Source organism: Chanodichthys erythropterus, chromosome 11, assembly GCF_024489055.1.
Source record: "Chanodichthys erythropterus isolate Z2021 chromosome 11, ASM2448905v1, whole genome shotgun sequence".
Lineage (NCBI taxonomy): Eukaryota > Metazoa > Chordata > Actinopteri > Cypriniformes > Xenocyprididae > Chanodichthys > Chanodichthys erythropterus.
The window spans coordinates 41,102,141-41,119,475 of NC_090231.1; the positions used below are offsets into that span (position 1 = coordinate 41,102,141).

Below are 17,335 nucleotides of genomic sequence, written 5' to 3' on the forward strand. Positions count from 1 at the left end.
ATTGTTTGCACTGACATCAGACGTATCATTGGTTATAAATAATCTGGGGCCGTATTCACAAAACATCTTAAGGCTAAAAGTAGCTCCTTACTTGCCGATTTAGGAGAAACTCTTAAAAATAATGGGTGTGCCTGTCCTAATTTTAGGAGTCCTAAATTTTTGCTCTAAGAGTATTTCACAAAGCATTTTAGTGCTAAAACTAGCTCCTAAATCTGTGAGACATTAGGAGTAGTCAAGAGGACTCCTAAATCACTAAGACCAAATCACAAACAGTCCTAATCCAGCCAAAGACACTGAACTCCATGAGGCAATAGCGATAGAGCCTTTGGTGCTGAACCTTTTCTTCATAAATGCAATACATTTTGATTTATAGATTTGAATCTACAATAAGATGGCAAAAATAAATCTTTAACAAATAAATAAATAAATATTGTCTGATTACCTGTGGCAATGGTTTTCATGAGTTCACACTTACAAATGATTGAACAGACTCTGGGGAAAAAAAAAAAATATATATATATATATATATATATAATAAGCATATTTGGTGTGCTGTCCAATGGGATCAAGGGCTCCGAGCTTGGAATTCAGCCAAAACCCAAAGCTATCCCCATATCCCCAGCTGAGAGTGAGGAGCGGGTTGGCGGAGGGATCAGAAAACTGTCAAAGTAACTATAGGCGAGTTAGCTCTCATCTGTGTATATATTCCTCCTCTCGAGCTGATTAGAAAGACTGTTTGAATGTGTTTCTCCCAAACTTTATAAAACGTAATTGTCGCTTGAATTCTGCATTATTTTGAGATGCAGATATCCAAGAGGTGGACAATTAACTGTATATACTAGTTTAATTAGTGACATTAGCCTACATTTTAAAACTTTTATGGCAACATTTTATTTTGACTATGGCAACATTTTTATTAATTTTATTATATTTATTTGAATTTATTTTAATGTGGAAACATGACACCACATTCTACAATATTTCTATTTTCACTGTGTGTATAGTCCATAGCAACGCCCTTTCTCTTAGCTTAAGACTTCTCTCTATTCCTTAGTAAAAGTTTGTCTCAGCAGCTTTGTGAATAGGTTTTAAGAGAAAACTCTTAGCTAAGAACTTTAACTGCTATTTAGGAGAACTCTTAGTGGTAAGATAAAAGGTTTTGTGAATACAGCCCCAGATCTTTAGGTTTGAGTTGATCTAGTTCAAATAAAAAGAGTCTTTTTGATTTGTGAAGTATTTAATAAACCAAAAAAGACATTTTGTATACTTTTATGTGTAAGTCAAGTAAAATATCTGCTTATATCTAAATATATAAAATATATAAGTTATAATCATTAACTTCTAGGTTGCTTGTGTGTGTTTGTGAGAAGATGTGGATGGTTGGGGGTTTGCTGATGTACAGTAATATTTGAGTCTAGAGCCGCTTAGTAACATAATAGTGACTTAAATAGTGGCTTCTGTCACAAGTCCCACATACAATCACTGTTCAAAAAAAAAAAAAAGTCAAGTTCTTTTTGGTGCCTCATTGGGCTTGACAAATCCAATGCTCAAACCAGCATCCTTATCCCAAATGGAGATGTTCTCAGTACAGTTGTATGTGTCGTTAACAGATTAGGTCACACCTTTTGAAAAACAAAAATAAATCTAAATGTAAACGAACCGAGACTTATGAACGTTTTTGTGGATAATAGCTCAAACAAGGGCCCTAATTCTGCCCAATGAAGGACTATTCTGGGTTTAATAAACTTAGAGCTCTATTGACAGCCGAGTTTAGCCTCATTCGTAACTGATTTGTCATTGGGTTTTAAACTTTATTTTAAGTATTTTAAATGACACTAATAGAATTTGTATATGTTAAACTAATATACTTTTCATTATATGTATATGGCTTCACCATTCATAAAATATCTGAGACAATGACTGGGAAAAAAAAAACTATCCAATGTGAGCTGTCACACAGTGAATTCTGGGAATGTCAATTTAGATTAGATCTATTACAGTTTTTTCACCATAAACATATTCTTAACCGATTAACAGGTTTTAACTTTAGCATTTGTACAGTCTATTACATTTAAAATTAAGCAGAGAAAGACAAAGTTTCTTTATATGCACTCACATGAAGCTGTTACTTATAGAACGTGTGAGTACTGAGGTGAGTTCTTATTGGTGCCTTATTAGGCTTGAAAGTTAAATACACATACTTGTCAAAATGACCATCTTTGCAAGTATTGTTGTAAACACAGTCATTTATATCTTAAGTGAACGTAAACGGCTGAGAAACAATGTACAATTATATTGGATCTGTGCAGTCTGTCTTAAAGTGACAGCAGCCTAATAAACCTGCCGTTGTCCGTTGTTGTTGTTGTTGTTAATAATAATAAAAATAAAAAAATTAATAATAATAATATTATTATTATTATTGTTATTATTATTAATAATAATAATAATATCATCTTTATTAAGGACACAGGTGCAAACACAAGTTCCATAGATAGAAAAGAAAAAGTTAAGAACACTGTAAACAAGTGTCATTAATGTTAATTAATGTGTCATTAATGTTAATCAAAACACAAAAGAGAATCTGTGTGCATGTAAATTGATTAATCGCAATTGCAAAGGTAAATAAAGATCTGATGTTTGAAAAAAAAATTGTCTATAAAGTTTAATGTTTTACGTATTTGAAGAGCGAAGAGTCTTCATCTGATATGTCCCGTCAAACTTAGTTGTAAGCAATATGCAAATTGAGTTATGTCCCATGTTTAACCACTATAAGAGCCAGCGGCAAATCCCCAAAGCACTGGCCGAGATGACACTGTTCTCGGCGTGTACACAAGGAATGAAAGGCCGCTGACTCCGAAAACGTCAAAACAAATTGTAAAATAGGTGCTATTATTAAATATGAGTCGCATATTTCAGGTCTAAACAACTACATTCTCGTCTAAAAAACTATTAAAACAACAGTTCATGGTACAAGTAGTATTCACAAATATTACGGTGGATTTGATCGGCCGCCATCTTCCAGCGGAGTGATTATTTATTTATGTATATATATATGCACTAACCAATAGTAATTTATGAAAAAATAAATAAATATAGTGATAGAAAGTTGTCCAGTGACAAGTATTATCTTACTTGTTCAGTAAATTTACATTTAAAAAAAGTTACATTTATGTGTTATGTGCTATGCTAGCTGTTAATTTTAACTGAAATATATAAGATACATTGGTTCCAGGGCCACAATGCGAAATTAGTTGGAACAACTTAGTTTTTGAGTTATCAGCTTAATAATTTGTATTTATGCCATGCATTTTTAAGTTCCTCTTGGTGTAGTTTGTTATTTGAAGCTGTCAAAATTCAAAAATGGTAATCTTTGAGCCAAAACCTTTGTTTTAGAGTCTTTGTCTGACCTAACCCGTACTCTTAACCACCATCTGTCCCAGACATCTATAACGTTGCATGCCTGTCTGGCCTCTCCTCATGTCACTGCTGGATTGGTCACACAACCGTGGCTATTTCACAGTAACCCGACACCTTCTCCAGAGAGTGTCTTTCCACAGTTCCTCAATAGAACCACTCAGCACCGTAGGATCACAACTTGACTCTTGGTGATTTCCCCAAAAAGCCACATTTTGATTCCAACAAAAAAGCACAGATCGGATTCTAATCTCCTTGCCTTCACCTCAACTCCGGCTTTGTGTAGCTTGAATGACAGGGAATGATTGGGAGTCTGTTGCAGTATTACTGGTCTTAGTGTACAGCTAAGGGGATTATGTGTTATGTTCAATGATTGTTTTTAATAAACAATCCATGGCCAAAAGTGTGAGGACACCCAAACTCCATGCTCGTATGTGCTTGTTGAATTTATAATTTCAAAACCACGGATCTTTGATTCTTGAACAGATTCCACCTCTTTTTGGTTGTCAATGAGGTCAGGCACTGATGTTTGGGTGGTGGATTTGCCTGTTCCAGTTCATTGGGGTTCAGCGGATTTTGTTCTCAATTTCATTTGCTGTCATTAAACTGTTTTATGTAAATTATATCAGCTGCCACCCACCCTGCTCTCTAAATAGTGCTGCACTGATGAGGCATTTTTATAGGCCAACCCAGAAGTTAGCATCACCCTGGTTCCCTTGACAAAAACCCAATAGGATTTTTCCATTGGCTTTTTGATTATTGAAGAAAATAAGCTCTGTGACCAGTAAGAGTGTATAAATATTATAAATATCTTGAGTTTGTTAATCTCAGAACTTATTTTATGTGGTTAACTAAACCCACTCTAAAAATCCATTTGTCTTCATGCTAAAGTGCTAAAATGCTAACTCGTTTCTGGGTTTTGGCATATAAAAATTTGAGGTTCTCAAACTTTCTTTGACTTTCTTGTTTTAATCTGTGGACACTCCAAGATTATGTAAAATTTCAATTTCACAATTGTAGAGTATTAAGAGCTAAATGTTCTTCAAGTTTCTCACTCTTTTCAAGCAATGAATTTGCACAACTTTCAGTCATGATTATAAGGACTTCTACTTTCATATGTTTCTACATTTACAATTAGGCTTCCTCATATTTCCAGGTTTTCCAAAAAGGTCTGTTCTTCTAATAAAAAAGATGGGTACATTTTAAAATAATATTTTTTACCCTATTTTATTGCTTGTTTTGTCTTATTTTAAATCAATTTAAGTCACCTTCAGGCCTTTTGGAAGTTTGCTGAGGCACCCTGGTTGAGAACCACTGCTCGATGTTGATATTGGCATTAGCCATTGGCAAAAACTCATATTTGATGACCACTGCTATAAACGAGTACAATTCAATACACAAACGGGATTTAATAATATCATGTAAAGAGTGCAATTTTGAAATAAACAAGAATAAATTAGAGTTTTGGTTTTGTTTGTTTGAGTAATGTGTAAGGCCTGCCCCGTTGGCCCAACGGTGGTTTCCCACAGGACAGGGAAGGTTTCTTGCACGTTCGGTCTTTTCAGTGTGGCAAAGTAGTTTAATTCCAAGTAAACTTTTATCTGACTCCATTTTATGACCTCGAATTTAGTTTAGAATGTCAACTGATTATTAGTCATTTGTATAACAATTTAGTAGGGCTGGGCGATATTGTTGAAAACTGTATCACGATATCAGTGTTTCATATTGGTCGATATCGATAATTATTGATATTTTTTTATGACCCATTTAAAAAGGACCAGGAGAAAAATATATTACATTTAAACATTTTTATTTTAAACTTCACCTTCCTCTGATCATAATCCCCTCAGTTATTAAGAAATATCAACAACCATGGAAAACTCAAATAATTAAAATGTAAACATAAGTCTAAAGTAGGGTGACCACCGGGACAGTCCCGAAATTAGGAGCTTTGTTCCGTGCAAGACTTAAGTAGTGTCCTGCATTTCATTTATGTCTGTAATTTTTTTTTTTCATCCCTGAAATTACGATACCACAGTAAGAAATATAATAAAAACTGAGCATTGAAAAATCTATTTGTGCAGCCGTCATATTCTAGCTGTGAAAATAACCAACCAGCGCAATCATAGAGAGGTTTTCCCGCTGATGACAACTGAATGGACAGCGCAAAGCGCAGGCCTCAAAGTCAGTAAACACAACTACACCAGCAAGGATTTCATCTTCCATACTGGATAAGAACCTCAAGAGCTGCTCAAAGCTGCCCAAATCGATGATTTAAAGCATGTAATCATCCATCCTGATGTTAAATATTTCCAACGATCAAGCGCCACACACGGAAATGGACGAGCACCTACAGAAAAACAAGATATTCTCCATTTGTTTTAACCAATACAAAATTGTGAAATTCAGACACGACTTTCTTCTCACGCTAATAGTTCATTTAATGCAGGTTCTATGGTGTTATTATATTGAAAAATGTCGAGAGTGCATCAAATGCGCGAGCAATCTCTCCACTCACAGGCTGATTCCCTTGCACAAAACTGGACGTGCGTGCGCTCTCGCTCAGATATCAATCTGCGCGCTCAAACTTTTGCATGTGCAGCCCATAGACTGTAAAAAAAATAGCCGTGAATCTAGAATTGTCTTCTCTCCAGGATTTAATGTTGCCATAAGCGCAACACCCACTGGCAGAAACATTAATCGCCGCATATGCCAAGTTTGCCAACAAATGTAAATCAATATTTACCTATGTAATAGCGTAATAGTTGTAAATTTATCTGTCTCATGTGTCCCGCATTGTCCTGCAAAATCACATCTACTGTCCTGCAACAGATCAATAGTCAGGTGGTCACCCTAGTCTAAAGTCACAATGAACACTTTTCCTCTTTTATTTACAATTTCCTCGCTTGCTGCGGCACTCATTTTCTGCTTATCAGTCGTCGGTTATTAAGAGGAATCCAGCAGACCAGCACGAGACAACGATATGGTGCAACCAAAATTGATACTGTTACATGATTGGCTGTTAGCATGTCACTCCCTACGTTGCTAGGTTACCAGAGAGCGAGTGCCTTCGTTAATGCAACCAAACTTGCTTCGCAACCTCTGTTTTCTTCCGACGAAGAATAAAAAATATCGAAAGTTTTATCGAACACATTTTTTATTGATATCGATCACGTGGCTATCGCCAGGGGCGTAAATCGCGGGGGGGACGGGGGGGACATGACCCCCCTTATCTGAGTGCTGTCCCCCCCAAAAAATATAATTAAATACCACTCTAAGTATTGTAAATAAATGATATATTTTTAAAATAATTGTTTAACAATTAAAGCAATACAAACGCAAACAGGCGTTTTAAGTTTAGAAACATTTTGAGTCACCCCTCCCTTGCCTCACAGTGGTTTGGTCCACCGCGCACGTCACACTCGTGCGTGTAGAAATCCGGCGGCGCCGGCGGGAGAGAAGACAGACGGTAGTTAAGAGGAGCTCTAGAAAGTAGGCTGTTAAGGCTATTTTATTCAAAAACATCGGATGAAGTGGTTATTTTTGCTTTAATGCTGACGACGCTGAGTAATTAGTCATAACAAAAAAAGCAAGATGATAACATGATTTTTTTTTTTCCGTGAGCTATTTTAGCAATTATAATGTTACCTAGCGTGTTTGGTAGCTTGTTTACAATAGTTTGTTGGATACTATGTCACCCACACCAACAACAATTAACCGTGTGATAAGAATATGTGAACTGTAATAAGGCTAGAAGATTTACTGTTGTGTGTTGGGTTTTGCTCAAAGTATATTCATCGTATTTTGGTGACTTGGTTGTAAAAAACTTCAAAAATATTCCAATAAATAAATGATTTTGAATATTTTGGTCAATTTAGTAAGTTTTTTTTTTATTGAACCAAAGAGAAACATTGAGCATAATGGCAGTCTACATGCTACACTAATAATAGTAGTAAGGTTTTCTTCTGTGTAACATTACGTTACATATATCCTTTATAAGTAAAATTGTGGCTGTATTATTTGTGTCCCCTTCAAAAATTGCTCTTGAGAAATTTTATGTTTATTGTCCCCCCCTACTGTCCGATGAAATTTACGCCCCTGGCTATCGCGATACATATCGTTATCATTTTATCGCCCAGCCCTACAATTTAGCTATTTAGCCATTTGATTATTCTATTTAACTCTTTACTCTTATTGTACTCGTTCATTCGGATTCCTATAACGCTTTGAGTCTCGCACCGGCCGGGCATACGATCTCATACGCACAATCTCGTCAGTCTTGAGAGACGATGACTAATATTCTAGAGGCCGTACCCACTTTGCTCATTCTAGAATATGTTTATTTAGTCCCCATAGATCTGAACACACCGAATTAAGGCAAGATTACTTTTAACCAGGGGCCATGAACATTACCATAAAATCAGGCTGACTAATTTAGCTTCCTCTAGTGTTAACTTTACATAATGATGCAGTGGTTTACCCACAGACACTTAGTTAGAATAATCTCACCATAATCAGAGGTTGAGGCACACCCTGTTTAGATTTATCTAGCAACACTCTGTTGCTCTAAAAGGGAAAAAAAAAACATTATTAGCCTACACAGTCTAAGTATACTTAACTAATGCCAGTGTGCTAGTCGGAGCTCTAAAATATCAGTTGGTGTGCCCCACTGCTCCACCTAAACTGTACTTTAGTCTGTTACTAACCTGAGCGTGGATTTGTGGGGTTATGTAACGTAATTTACTAGAGTCAATAATTTCAGAGTAAATCAGAATAAAGCCAAATGTAACAATTTATTAGTCAGGTAAATGTACCATGCCAATTAAATAATCATTTCAAAGATGATCAATACAAACATCAAACGCTCAGAAACTGAGTAAAAGATGAATATCTGACATTAAAAAATGCACACTGCTGAGTGTCTGAAGGACACTCAGCAATGTGGGCTCATCTGATTACAGGATTGAGGTCTGAGCCTCCTGCAACATCTCTTTAAATACCCAGACCAAGACAGAAACTTCTTTCAAATGGAAACATGAGTTCTCAATGGGAATTGAGACCGAGTAGTTTACACCTTTTAGGGACAGAAAGCCATTTGCATGAAAGACCCTGTGAAGGTGGACACACCCATTACAGAGAGCAAAATATCTCTAATCTTAACCTTTATTACCTACTTCTATGGGAATGAAACCTTTGTATCAGTCGCACTGAGACATTTCAAATGATACCAAACATGTATAGTATTGTAAGATAACTGTTCACATTGAACCATATAGATTTTGGGTGAATTTCAGGTCATCTCCGTATGTAGAGAGAAAAGATGGGGGAAGAGGGGGTGAAGGAAGGGAAATGTAGATTAAGGCAATGCTGAGGTGTGATCGACTCATTGTGATTGCATGTCGGATGGGGATGCTAATTTTGCAAGAGAGAGTTCAAATGTTAATTTCCTTTGTTTTCTCAAAGAGTAGCCCTTTCTTGGTCCAGACAGTCTGGCATTAGTCTTACAAATGCAACTGAATTGTCCTTTGATGTCATCGGGAATGTGATTTTTGTACCCTAGTCTGTTGCGGATGCACAGAACGTTTTTAAAGTTCATGAACAAATCTGAAACTATATCTGGGCATTTATTATGTAATGTCTTTTATCTCACACTGTGGTGTTGCATACTTGAGTGCGTGTAGGTAGGTGGATGGTTGCGTGGGTGATTCGTGTCTTCCTCTGCCTCTAATTTTCTCTTCCTTCTTATGTTCTCTTACAGCACAGAAAACACACACTGACTCTACCAAATGTTTTCCATCTCTGAGGGGGTCTCATGTTCTGTCATAACTTTCTGGATCATTAGAAACATTTAAATAAGCACAGTTAAATAACGGCACCTAACTGAGAGACTCACTAGCCAAAGAACAGCTTCTTCAGGACGCTCAAGTAATTTAAGTTTTAATAGCACATCTCTCTTCAAGCGGCATGGTTTGAGGTATCATGTCCGCAGCACCAAAATTTAACAGGTTTAAAGGTTTGCTACAAATCCCTAACTTCAAGTATAATGACGCTTTAGCAAACCACACTTAAATTTACTTGCTGCATCTCTTTTCTTATGAGCTTTTACTGTGCTACATGATACTGGCTCTAAGGAACATTGCACTCTTGTCGTAGGTGATGGTTTATATTACCATTGGAAAAAGAAGCCCAGACAACCAGTCGCTGTTGAACTCTGGCCTGCATTATTTGTTTGCATCTGCATTTTAAGCCTGATGTTGGGTTCAGAAAAACATACTGGTCACGCACTTTCTTGTGCATATTAACACTAGCACTACCGGAATTCTATAACTACTAGAACTGCCAATAGCGGTCATTTTGACTGTTCATACCAGACAGCAGTGAATGTCATTTTTGTCATGTTATATTTACTTCAAAGCTTCTATGGTCATGTTTTATGAAAAATGTGGGGTAATTTAAGCATACATAATATAATATGTTCGTGATATTATTGTGTAAGAGCTACTAGACCTCCCACAAAAGTGCATGCCGCAATTTGCTTTCCGCAGTTTGCATCCGGCAAGCTGGAGATCAAAGTTTTTCACCGCAGTTAAAATGTTGTTTTTGAAAGTCAAAATGTCAACAAATATAAAATGAAGCAGAATATTTCGTTAGATAAAAACATATTGTGAATTTTGGAAATGATTACATCTGTCTTTATTCAATACATTTTGACTTTTGGAGTTTACAATGCTTTAGCATTATCGGAAATGTTTGGACCACACGAATCGGAAACAATTTTATGCAGCCTCTAATGAAATCTAGAAAATCTTTTTTTACGAACCGGAATTATCTCTGAATCACTCTCAGAATCAGTGTCAGACGAACTGTCAAGAGACCAAGAGACATCGCTCTCTGCTCCTCCATCAGACTCTGCATCATCAATGTTCTCAAGCAAGGATAAAACCTCAGTGACAGTCATTTTCTTTCTTGTTGCCATTGTGACGGTAAAGCTAAGTTTTTAGCTTAGCAAAAGCATACAAAACTGCCAGAGAAAGGTTGCTAGGCAACAGCTACGCACATCTTTAACGGCGGGAAAAAGCGCTGAGGAGATACAACGCCTGTTATATGTGCGGTCAAATTAACCGCTATGGCCATTCAAGGTAGAAATACTCAGAACTCTTTTGTGTTTGTTAATTTTAATAAAATAACAATGTTAAAATAAAATTTACATTAATTTAAGAAACGTCATGGAACTGTAGTTATATGGGTTTTATTTCAACAAAGTTATTACATTGCAAATCTTTAAAACGGTCAAAATGACTGCCTTGGTAGTTCTAGTGTTAATACTGCAAAAATGGTAAGAAATGGTGCAAATTTAAAAAGGTGCCCACCTCTCAATGTAACCCACTTAATCCAAACTGTGATTTTTGTGTAGCAACCATTTCATTGCATGGTAGTAAATTCTGCAAACAGTCCAAACTGCAATAAAATCATAAAACTAGCAACAGGTGGTAGCCGTTTTTCATTATATTATTCAATGTTCTGGATTTGCATTTCTGCAGTGGTGCTTGTTCCAATATGCTTAAAATGTAAGTCATGTCATTCAGTTGTCTTGGCTTTTGTAATGCTAACGCTAATTAAACTACAGTAGTATCAGGGCTTGATCAGTGGAAATAAAGGCAGGTTATGTAGAAGTGCCATTTGATATGGTCAAAGAGAAAGGGAAAGTGAGATGAGATAACTGTAATTAGAAGCCAAAGGAAGAGGTGGCCCTGACTCGTATGGAAGATATCCAAGACTTTGTTAGCGCTAGACAGGCAGCAATGTCAGAATGCTAATACGTGACACCTGTCCTGTCCTTGTTCTTGGTTTGCTCATTTTCTTTGTCTCTGTACATGTTTTCATGACCCCAAAAAAGCTATTTTGCAAGTTGAGATCCAACTTGTAAGAAAACACTGTCAACTAAACCAATTTTTACACAATCAACCAATTCCTCTACTGAGGAATTTGTTGGCGTTCATGTTGCTGAAGAGAGAATACTTGTTGTTTTGGATGCATGTTAAATGTAATGTAATGTACACTATTGTAATTTCCCATTCTTCTCTTTTGCAGTGAAAGAGCCTGGACATGTCTCAGAAGAAGATATTCCTAGTGTTGATTGCAGTCAGTACTGTCAGCTTGCTTCTGCACCATGGGGGTCACTTAAACTTGTAAGAACCTTTGAAGAGCACTGCTTTTTTTCCTTTTTTTTTTTTTTTTAACAAAACACCAGAATCAAAATAAGAGTTTTCATTTAGCCAATTTTTATTTTTTTATTTTTTTCAAAAATTAGGTAATTGTGTTTTGTCTTCATGTGCTTCCTGCTTTACCTTGCTGGTTTAGCTGCTTGGCCAACTGGTCTCCTAACCTGACTAGTTGACAAGTGCCCGCAAACCAGACCCAGTAGAAACCAGCGTGGCCAGCTAAAACCAGTAAACCACCTTAAGCTTAAAGGTGGCTTAAAATCCATACTGTTAAAGCCTAAAGATGGTTTTATCAGTAGGGTTTTTTTTCTTATCTTTCCACACTGCTTTTCAAAGCCTACTGTATTGTGTCGATTTCTGCATCAATTCTCTCTTTCTTATTGCAGGACGTTTGAGGCATTCGGGTTGGGCTGTCCATCCTCCACAGTCTCAATTACCCAGGGCAGCGGTGGACCTTCTGCTAAACACACCAGTGTAGCCTTCTTGAAGACTCACAAAACCGCTAGCTCCACTGTGCAGAACATCCTCTTCCGCTTTGCAGAACGCAACAACCTCACTGTGGCACTGCCCATTACCACCTGTGACCACCAGTTCTGCTACCCTCGGCCGTTCAGTGCCCACTTTGTTCACCAGCACACCATGCCACCTGACATAATTACTAATCATTTACGGTTCAGCAGGGCTGAGCTACGACGCCTCATGCCCAACAACACTATGTACATCACTATATTGCGGGAACCGGGAGCAATGTTTGAGTCTCTTTTTACCTACTTTAATCAGTACTGTCTTAGCTTTAAACGTGTCCCAAATGGCTCTTTAGAGACTTTTCTGGACCACCCTTGGAGCTATTATCGTCCAGAAGAGAAGGATTCGATGTATGCAAGAAATACATTGACCTTTGACCTAGGTGGTGATAAGGACCGACCATCTTCGGAAGCGGCAGGGTATGCAAAACGATTCGCTTTAGAGGTGGAGCGGGTGTTCTCGTTGGTTATGATCGCTGAATACTTTGATGAATCATTGGTGCTGCTACGCCGTTTGTTGTCTTGGGATCTCGATGATGTTCTGTATGTCAGTCTCAACATGCGCACACCTGACTCCAAGAGCAGACTTTCCAGCGAAAATACTGCCAAAATCAGAGCCTGGAACGCAATTGATTCTGTACTGTATGATTACTTCAATGCTTCGCTGTGGCGGCAGTTGAGCACATTGGGACTAGCGTGTGTTGAGCGAGAAGTCCAGTTGTTGAGACAGTCTCGTGACCGACTTGTCCGTAGCTGCTTTGGGGGACATTTGCCGCCTCTTCGCTCTGCTGCACAGATCACAAATAAGGAATTGCGGCCTTGGCAGCCAAGTTCCAAAGTGGCAATCGTTGGGTACGATATACCAGTTAACCTAACACAAAAAGGCCACATCCCTCTACGAGACGAGTGTCTAAAGATGATAATGCCAGAAGTGCAGTACACACGGCTGTTACTACGCTCAGAGTCCCTACGTTACCGGAAGCGGTATCCGTTACGTAGCTCCCAGCAGACTTCACGATCCGTGGGACAAGTTCGGGCACACAAAGAGTCTCCAGCTCCGAGTTTGATCCCACGACCATCAGATACTATGGCTCGGAGCACCAGAGGAGCGCTACGGCTTTCCCAATGACCGGTATGAAAGGATAGTCAAACTTTTTATTCCCCACTCCTTGATCTGGACTGCAGCTAAATGTCTATGAGCTGTTGGAATTACTTGAAAGCTTGAGGTCATACCTCAGTTTTACTATATGTGAGCACAACCAAACATATGCTCACAACTCTTGTTCTACAAGTTAGAAACACCGTTGTTACTCAAATTGAAATGTAAAAGGTGAAGGAAAATATATATTGAAGTCTAAAAGCCTGACATCTGGAATGTCTCAATCTCTCAAGGACAATCTCTCCATATATACTGTATACCTTCACTCACTGTTTGTATTTAAGCCATCATTACCCTACTGGAAAATCCAGCTAAATTAGCTTCAGATGGTTTTATATGGTCAGACAGCTGGTCTAGATGGTTGATCAGTTGTATTACCATCTGCTGATGTTTAGGTTGACCTGGTAGATCATCTTAGTCAAAGTTGGTTAGGGCTGGTAAACCACTTTGATAAACACCCAGCAACAAATGGCATGACCTTGAATTTCCAGCAGGGTCTCAGAATATATCTTTGGTGTATTGGATTTAAGACATTTTTTTTTCTTTCTGGTAAGGTGCTCCATTTAAGTGTGAACATTTACACAAGCTTATCAACATACTGACAGCTGCTCCTGAGCCACAAATCGCCATAACTGACTCTTTAGTTGTGGTAAAAAAAAAAACACACACACAAAAAAAAAAACAGCATCATGTGTCGATGATGCAACCTTCTCAAAGGATATTTAAATATTTAATATTTAGCCTCTTCTTGGGCAATGCTTGGGTTACACATTCCTACATTTTTATGAGGCCACTACAGACCAAGCCAGAGAGGTTCAGCCTTGACTAGAAGTTGGGAATGGTGATGGGACTGCATGGACAAAATCGAGGTCAGTGATCGAACAAATGCTATATGTTCTCAGCCAGAGTGAGCAGTGTGTTAGTTTCATCTTTGTGTGTTTTTCGGGATAATGATACTGCAGTGCTCTTGCAAATGTGTAACTTATGTAATCAAATTAGAGTAGGAAATAGAGCTCCAAATTGTCAGTTTAAGACATACTCGCAAGTAAACTCAAACACTTCACATACTTGCGTAGAGTACGTTTCTGGCCTAATTTTTCCTTTTTTGGATCTTCACTTAAAGGCACTGTGATGTAGAGGTATTTAATGTTGACCGACTAAATGGTGGCCACCTTCATAAAGAGTTGTGCCAGTGGAATGTAAAAACATTGTTTGCTGACTGTCTTTGTACTTAAAACACTGCATCACTTTCATTTAGTTCAGTGTTTCTCAACTGGTTTGCTTTTGCAACATAGGAGTGACTTAAATTTGCACCAAATTACTATAGAGTCTGTCCTGATGCATCAAATTAGACTGGCTTAGGCCCATGTTTCCCAATCCTGTTCCTAGTAAATGGATGGCTCAGATAATGGAGACATTCAAAATGTTTACTGTTGGGGTGTCTCCAGGAAAAGGGTTGGGAAATAATGGTTTAGACAATCAAATAGAAACTGAATACCTCTGAAAGAACAGCTTCTTACAGAACGTCTTTTCTAATTTTGGTTTCTTTGCCATTCAAAACCTTTGCTGCAAGGTTTGTTCAGTGGAAATATGTTATTGGACAGGATGAAGCTAAATTTGCTGCTCTCTCTCAAACTTTCCTGCAGTACGAATTCCCTTGTTTCCTGAAGCGAGATTTGCATTTCGAAAACCTCATTGTTGGTTAAGTCATAATTTTCATCTTTCATTTGGTAAAATTTTGCTATCTTATTTTACGTACTGTATTTTAGAAAATAGTATTTGGAGCAATATAGCAATGGCATGTATGCCATGTAATGTTAATATGTGTATTAGTCAAATGAAGGCAAGTAGATCAAAACATCATGAGCATCTTGAAACAATTATCAACCCATAAACCAGCTCCTGTTTTTAGGAGTTCTAGTTGATAAAGAAACACTGTTGGTGTTTGTTGAACATAATGTCTGGATCTAACAATCCCAAAAGCTAACGTTCTCATTTCTTTGTTTCAAAATTAGAAATACCTCAGACAATAAATTAATACTGCTGTTAGTGAAAGCGTCTCCGTCCTTAAAGACTGTCAAGACTTTAGGCATGTAGAAAGTGCTCTTTGTATATAACATACTTTGTTGTACATGAACAACACAATTGTGTATAAACTCAAACACGCAACTCATTCGTCATTCTTGTTTGGTAGGTAAACCTCTCGGTAGATAACACTGGAGGCAATTCAATGGTCTTTTGTCATCTCTGATGTATTCTAAGAGAAATTAGAAGTAAAGCATGGAGTGATTTGCCACAATTTACTGTATACAAAGAACTTGCTGTGCAATTGTAACAAAGACCTTTTTATGAATACTGTGAAGAGACATTTTTGTGGGTTTTTTTGTGCTGGGTGGTAAGATGACAATAGATGCTATTCTGTCAAAATCATTCTTTCATACTCTATTTATTTAACTGCTACATTTTCAATGTCTTTTTTTTAGGGGCTTTAAATAAAATGCTTCTGACAATCAGAGGTTTGCTTCTGAAGCTGTGTAATGAAAGATTAGGAAAACATTGACCATTAAAGCTGGACAAACGGCATCCTTCAGGCTCATGTGCTTCATTCAAATCATCTAGTTTCCTATCTTTTTTGTCTCTTAATAGTTCTACTTTTCTATTTACTAACAAAGGACTAACCATTGAGTAGGACGGGAAAGGGTGGTGCCATGAAATATCAGTTGGCCTACACTTATACACTTTCCAATTCAAGTGTAAAATACAGCCATGAATCCCAACCATGTTTTTGTGCTCTTTTGAGTGATGATTGATTACGTATTCATAAATGAGCTTACTAGAACATGTTAACCCCTCTGGCAGGGGCACGGGAACATGTTTTAGGTTAGGATGCTGTGTCCATAAAACACACCACAACTCCACGAAATACAAGTGTGTCAGTGAGAACACTCATTTAAACAGCATATACACAGGGACATTTGACTGCATATCAAATGTTTGATACTGCTTGAAATCGTAATGCAATGGTAGGTCTATGGAACATAAAGTAAGCCATACAATAAAAGAGCCAGGAAATAAAAATAAATGCAAAAAACCTGCCTACCTTCCAACGAAGGACTTGCGCTCGGGAGTAGAGTGGACAAATTCTGTCTACGCACACTGTAACAGTATTTTTTAAAAACATAATCCACCATATAACTTTTTTTAATAGCCCACTTAAGGGTTTATTACAAATAAATTACTAAAAGCTAAAAACTAATGTTTTTTTTTGTTTGTTTGTTTGTTTTTTCAAGATATCTAGCTAAAATTTGGAACAAAACTTGTTTAGGTTTATGGCTTTGCTTTTTTTTAGAAGACAATGCGTTTTGGAAAATATATATTTCATTTAAATATATTGGTGTTTTTTTTGCATTTTTCATAACAATAAATGTTAAATTCTATAACTTTTTTTTTTTTTTTTTTTTTTTGCTTAAGCAATAATCTGCCAAGTGTCATCTTTAAAATGAGACCAAAATTAGATGTATGCCCCAAAGCATTCAAGATTTATGGCAATTGGAAATTTCATTTACAGATCTATGCTCAAAACGTGAATAAATGGATTATAACTACTGCATAGATATAATTTAGTACAATAAAATCCCCTAAAAAGGAACATGGAATACAAAATATAAAGTAAAAAACATCATCAAACTAAAATATTCATATTCGTTTCATGGAGTGTTTTAAAAACTTCAGATTAGCTGTTAATCTATAGAAGCCACTGAAGAATGAAGGGTAAGCAAAACTGTGATCCAAACAGAGCACCTTTTAGTTTCTAAACACATGCGGTTTAACAGTCACATGGGGATGGGTGTCAGTTGGCAGGTTTCTTTGCCAGTCAATAGCTATGCAACCACAGCACTATTGGGGAAAACATTTAACATTCAAGTATTTAAGTGCTTGTTTCTTTCTTTCATATATTTGCTTATTACATGTCTTCTAAAGTAGTTTTGTATTAAAATTCTTCATACCATCTTCAC

General features: G+C 37.0%; 1 protein-coding gene across 1 annotated transcript in view; it reads left to right on the forward strand.

The window, feature by feature from the left end:
* Nucleotides 1–15,035, forward strand: part of gal3st3 (galactose-3-O-sulfotransferase 3) — a 38,636-nt gene extending 23,601 nt beyond the window's left edge. The window contains exons 2-3 of the mRNA XM_067401022.1: nucleotides 11,506–11,603; nucleotides 12,023–15,035. Coding sequence (XP_067257123.1) covers nucleotides 11,521–11,603; nucleotides 12,023–13,289 — 1,350 coding nt within the window. The 5' untranslated portion in view covers nucleotides 11,506–11,520 and the 3' untranslated portion in view covers nucleotides 13,290–15,035. The remainder of the gene's footprint in view (nucleotides 1–11,505; nucleotides 11,604–12,022) is intronic.
* Nucleotides 15,036–17,335: the final 2,300 nt, after the last annotated feature.